At 42.1% G+C, this 5,718-nt stretch overlaps 1 protein-coding gene across 1 annotated transcript; it reads left to right on the top strand.

The window, feature by feature from the left end:
* Positions 1-24: 24 nt before the first annotated feature.
* On the top strand, positions 25-5,511 carry TM35_000261470 (putative protein phosphatase 2C; the record flags this gene model as incomplete). Its single annotated transcript, XM_029027884.1, has 1 exon — positions 25-5,511. The coding sequence occupies one exon, from the start codon at positions 25-27 to the stop codon at positions 5,509-5,511; it is 5,487 nt and encodes a 1,828-aa protein (XP_028880761.1).
* Positions 5,512-5,718: the final 207 nt, after the last annotated feature.

Genomic DNA, 5,718 nt, shown 5'->3' with positions numbered 1-5,718 from the left:
AGGGTGTGTCCTTTAACATAAACGATGAATATCCCTGGCAGTAGTAGTAATTCTAATACTAATATCAATAATAGTAAAGGCATCACCAATAATAATAATAATAACAACAATAATAATAATAATAATAATAATAATAATAATAATAATAATAATAATAATAATAATAATAATAATAATAATCCTCTTCTCCATATGGAGGAAGTCATCTACACCCCTGATCGCTATGTACATCAAAAGACCTCCTCCTCCTCCTCCGCATTCGCATCACCGGCGCCCTCGCAGAAAAACAACACGCATGAGAACATCACACTTCCACAAATGCCCCCGCAGTTTTTAACCCCAACTGTTTTTTCTCGAAAGACATCCGGCCGTTTTCTCAGTAGCTCCACTACACCCATTCGATCCCTCGCTATCCCCCTATCAACTGAACTAGAGCGTGGAGGTCCACAACAGCAACAACAACAACAACAACAACAACAACAAGGAGGAGGGGAGGAAGAAGAAGAAGAGGAGAAGAAGGAGTCAAAACTACAAAATCAACAACAACAACAACAACAACCATTATCATCATCACCATTATTATTATGTGAACCATCATCATCATCATCTCCACTGGAAACGCAAATCTCGCAAAAGAAACCAACACTTTCATTTAAAGAGAGACAACGACTCTCTGAGGAGAAACGTCACGATGTATGTAAAGAACAGAGTGCGAGACCCATACCCGGTAATCAAACAAAACCCGGTTTATCCCTACAGTATCAACGTCCATTGGGTGTTATTAGTTTTACGGCGAGGAGTAATAGTCGATGTAATAGTTTTAGTACCAAAGATGATGTCTTTGCCCCACGATCGCCCAGTGTGAAGTCTCCACAGAGTACAACAACAATGACGAAACTTTCGTTTAAAGAACGTCAACGGTATGGAGTTGTTGTTTCGCCACCCCATCATGTTGGACCACTTTGGCAACAGGGGAGACTATCTATATCTCCAGCATCATCGCAGTGTACAGATATGAGAATACAACCGGAACCACCACAAGAAAAAAGACCAGAAAGACAATCACAACAATCACAACAATCACAACAATTACAATTACAATTACAATTACAACCACACCCACCGGAAAAACAACAGGGGGAGTTGGTTCTTAGTAGCACCACACTTGAGGGTGCGGCTTCTTCCTTTTCTAGTACATGGCCCCCATCTCGTGTGGAGAGTAGTGGGACGATTACACCACTAAAAGAAGTTCCCGATCTAAAGAAGAAGAAGAAAAAGAATAAAGATGACAGTTATAGTTTTAGTCCACGACAGAACTCACCGAGAGCATTACGGAAAGAGAAATCTTTACAAGGGAATGTGCATGTGAATACGAAAGATACAAATAAATTAGTAACAGGCGCTACAAGAGAGCGTCAGGGCGATAATGTACTTCGATGTAAATCAGAACCCACTATGAATACCTTACGGACAAATGTTGAAATACCCAATCAACAGAAAAACAACAAAAATAAAGAACTTGACAATCGAACGGAAAATAAGAAACAGAATAATAATAAGAAGAATAATAGTAATAATAGTAATAATACTAGGACGAGACAAAAGGATGAGTCACCAAGAAAAACAACAACCACAACCACAACCACAACATCAACATTATCACAATTTCGTGAAGGGAATGAACGATTAAAGTCTACGAATTCTCTGTTACCACCGACGAACTCAAATCGACGTCTCTCACCTCTCGCCTCTTCTCAGTCTGTGAATCCAAGAGATGTGGCCCCGAAAGAGTATACAAATAGAACCAGCAAAAGTGATAAATGTATGGATGATGTCAGTTCATCTAACCGAATCCCATCACCTAGACGAGAAAGTGGAAATGCAAAGAAACAGAAGAAAGAGAAGAAACCAAAAAAACAAGAGAGTTATACACCTCTGGTATCACCTACAACCCTATTAAATGTCACTTCCTCCTTCTACCAAGGTGATCATAATACCAACATTACAAAACTGGGACAAGATAATAATGATATCTCAATGAATGTTCCACAACAAAACTCTGCATTTTTGATGAGTACAACTTCAACTCAAACTGGATTTTATAACAGTTATGATCGACGTGAACGTGATAAGATGTTAAAACGTCCAACCGCAGCAGGACCATTATTATCACCAACAACAACTGTAGGAACAAACCTCTTTTCACCAATTCCATACTCAGGGGAAGTAAGTACATCTACCTCCACGGCAGTAGATAACTTTATGCAATTAATGCATCAACAGGAAAGTGGTCAATGTCATTCCATGTCGGTAACATCCAACTCACGTATGGAGAGATCAGTGCCCCGCACACAATCACCCGAAACCACTTCTGCTTTAGCAGCCACTCGTGATAATAGACGCAAGAGTAGTTTTTCAAGTCTTTACTTCTCTATGATAAAAAAGCAAAAATCACAGCATTACACCAGCCTTACAGGGTTTCCAAGTCAGACAATGATGGATGAGGACACCATTCGTGAGGTGCGTGGGGATAGTATAACGGATGATCTTTTAGAAATGGACTGTAATGACACCTTTGAAGGATCACCTAATAAGGTTGGATTAATAGAGACAGAAGAACATGTGTTTATCCCACGTTATGAGTTACTGCAGGATGGTAGGACGCCATTTGAGAGTTCACTGATTCGTATTCGAGCAGCTAGTAGATCCAATCGAAACAAAACTAAAAGGGCTGTTAATAGTAATGAGGAGGCATGTATGTGTAGTTCTTCACTGAAGGATGTTGTAAAGTCAACAAAAGGTGATGGTAGTAGTAAGAAGAAGAGGAACAGAAGAAGTAGTAAGAGAACTAGTAGATATAATAATAATAATAATGATGTCGATGATGATAATAATGATATTGATGATGATGTTGATGTTGAGAATGATGCGTTTGTATTTGGAAGTGTTTCACCCATATATACAACCGATCCGGCAGATGAGGATCCACAGGTGGATTGCAAGGTTGCCGCACGACTTATTTTTGATGCTGATAATGAAGTTGTAATCATTTCAGGTAATGAAGAGGTTGGAAAGTACATCAATCAACCTGCACAGGATGGAGATAATTATATGAATGCTAAATCCCAAACAGGGGATGAAGAAAGAGACGCTTCACGTTGTGCATGTAGTAGAGATTTTATCACAAGACATTTACGTGGGTTTGATTACACTAAACATCATGCGCATAAATTATATCATCATTGTGTTTATTGTAATCGTCGTCCTGCTGCATTTCTTTGTCTACACTGTCTCAAATCTACCTGTCCTTCACATGTTACCAAACACTACCGAGAATGTGAAGAAGAATGTACTTTATTTCTTAATCAACTTGATATTATGACAAGTTTTGATCGTATATTTTGGTGTGAAAAGTGTAATGGATTTACATGGAAGTATACAGAGGCATATGATGCCCTAGTAGATCATCTTGCCTATACTCGTGGAACCTATCTTGATGAGGCTGTTCGAGATATCTCTTGTGTTGGGTATAATGTACTATTAAAAAAACCACAACAACTGGCTCAATACTCTAGTATCAATTTATCTCCAGGACGAGAACCGGGATGGCTTAGTGTTACTGCAAGTCCAAATATGATTGTTTCCCTATCACCATCAGTGGCAGCTTCTCCTGTCTTGTTACCTCTAGATGAAGGACAAGGACGTGGTATGGCTCTACCGAATAGTACCAGTTTTCGTACGAATGCCAATAGTAATAATAATAATAATAATAATAATAATAATAATAATAATAATAATAATAATAATAATAATACCAATAGTAATAATAACAACAACAGGAAGAATATTAATATTGTGGATCAAAACAGTCACACTGGTAGATGCAGCGGATCCCCACGGCGACGACCATTTCAACGGGATGTTGCGAGTCTATTGAATGATCATGATGTACTTTGTGTAAGAGAGGCGGTACCTAAACTGGTTTCACTTGGAGCCAAAGTGCAAGGCTGGCGAACAACACAAGAAGACGCTGAGGCCGCTTTTGTGATTGATATCCCTGCATTTACATCAACCTCAGAAACAAAAGCTGAAGAGATGGAAGAGGATGAATCACCAGAGACAATTGCAATGGCTGTGTTTTGTGTATTTGATGGTCATGGTGGGGATGCGGTGGCTAAACTTGCGGCAAGTCAATTCGAATCGCATCTACGCAAAGCCGTGGCCTCTGGACGTCACGATGATGAACAGGCACGTTCACTTTTACTTCATTTAGAGATGGAGTCATCATCGCAGGTGTTTTCTCTTGGGGAAAGATCCCCCACAGGGACGCGGGATAGCGTCTGCCATCGTCCACCCAACAGTATGGAAGTAAACAATAACAATAATAATAATAATAATAATCATGTGGTTGAGATTAATGTAGCGGATCGTGTTCTCACGGCTCAGGCAGTACAACGGCATATTGAAAACACCAGAAAAAGACACTCCACCTCTCCCTCATTCTCACCTACGGCTGAAACTACTACAAAAGACGGCGTTGTTGAACCTCGTGGTGTTGTTAATACTACTACTAATCCTACTAATCCTACTAATCCTGCTGCTGCTGCTGCTGCTGTTGGTGGTGGTGGAGGTGTGAAAGATACTCGTGTTGGTTGTTGTGGTAGTCCTATGTTGACGCCTGGTACAACTGGTGTTTGCAGTACCGGTTCCCCACTTGTATCTCGACAAGAAATGGAGATGTTACGTGCCTACTTTGCCAGCATTATGGAAGATGCCCTTCTCTCTTTAGATGATGCCCTGCGGCATAGTGTAGAAGGACTACGTGGGGATTATCACAGCACTGGCTGCACGGCGTGTGTGGTGGGCATCACGGCAAACTTTATTCTCTGCGCGAATGTTGGCGATAGCGGGGCGGCGGTGTACACACCGTGTGGCATTCGCCGCATCAGCACCACGCATCGAGTGGCGGACGAAGTGGAGACGGCCCGAATTCACGCGGCGGGATATCATTTGAGTGGCGGCCGCATTGAAGGCCGACTGGCAGTTCCCCGCGCGTTGGGGGATTACGACTTCAAACAATGCGGCGGGCGGGGGGCGAGGGAGCAGGCGGTCGTCGCGCTGCCGGATGTGACCATCACTCCCGTCCCAACAGCCGCGGAGGCCACTCGCTGGGGTGTTATTCTCGCCTGCGATGGGGTGTGGGACAGTGCGACGCTGCACCAGGTCCATCATGCGATTGTGAATGCGCAGAATGATATTGACGTGGCGGGATCGGCAATGGATGCGGTGGTGCGGGCACGAGAGATGGCAACAGCGCTGCGGCATACACAAACAACAACAACAACAATGAAAGGAGGAGAAGGAGGAGGAGGAGGAGAGGCGGCTTCTGTAGATGCATTGTTGTTGGCATCGGCAGCGGGTATCTTTGCACAGTGTGTGGCCCCGAGTGATAATGAAGAGGGTATTGGGATGGATAACTGCAGTGTGATTCTGATAGAAGGACGGGCATAGGAGATATGATGAAGATAGATGGAGAGAAATAAATAGTAATAGTAATAATAATAATCATCATAGTGGTGAGGTGAGGTGAGGGGGAAAAAAAAGAAAGGGGAGGGAAGTGAATGTGGAATACTTCGCTACTCTTATTAGACGCCAGTGATCGCTAGCTATTCATTTTATTTTACTTTTGCTTTTTTTTTTTTCCTTGGGCTTCTGTTT

This window comes from Trypanosoma theileri, assembly GCF_002087225.1.
Source record: "Trypanosoma theileri isolate Edinburgh chromosome Unknown TM35_Tth_26_V1, whole genome shotgun sequence".
In the NCBI taxonomy this organism is placed as follows: domain Eukaryota; phylum Euglenozoa; class Kinetoplastea; order Trypanosomatida; family Trypanosomatidae; genus Trypanosoma; species Trypanosoma theileri.
The sequence above is the reverse complement of the archived record's forward strand: the minus strand, read 5'-3'. Positions and strand labels throughout refer to the sequence as shown.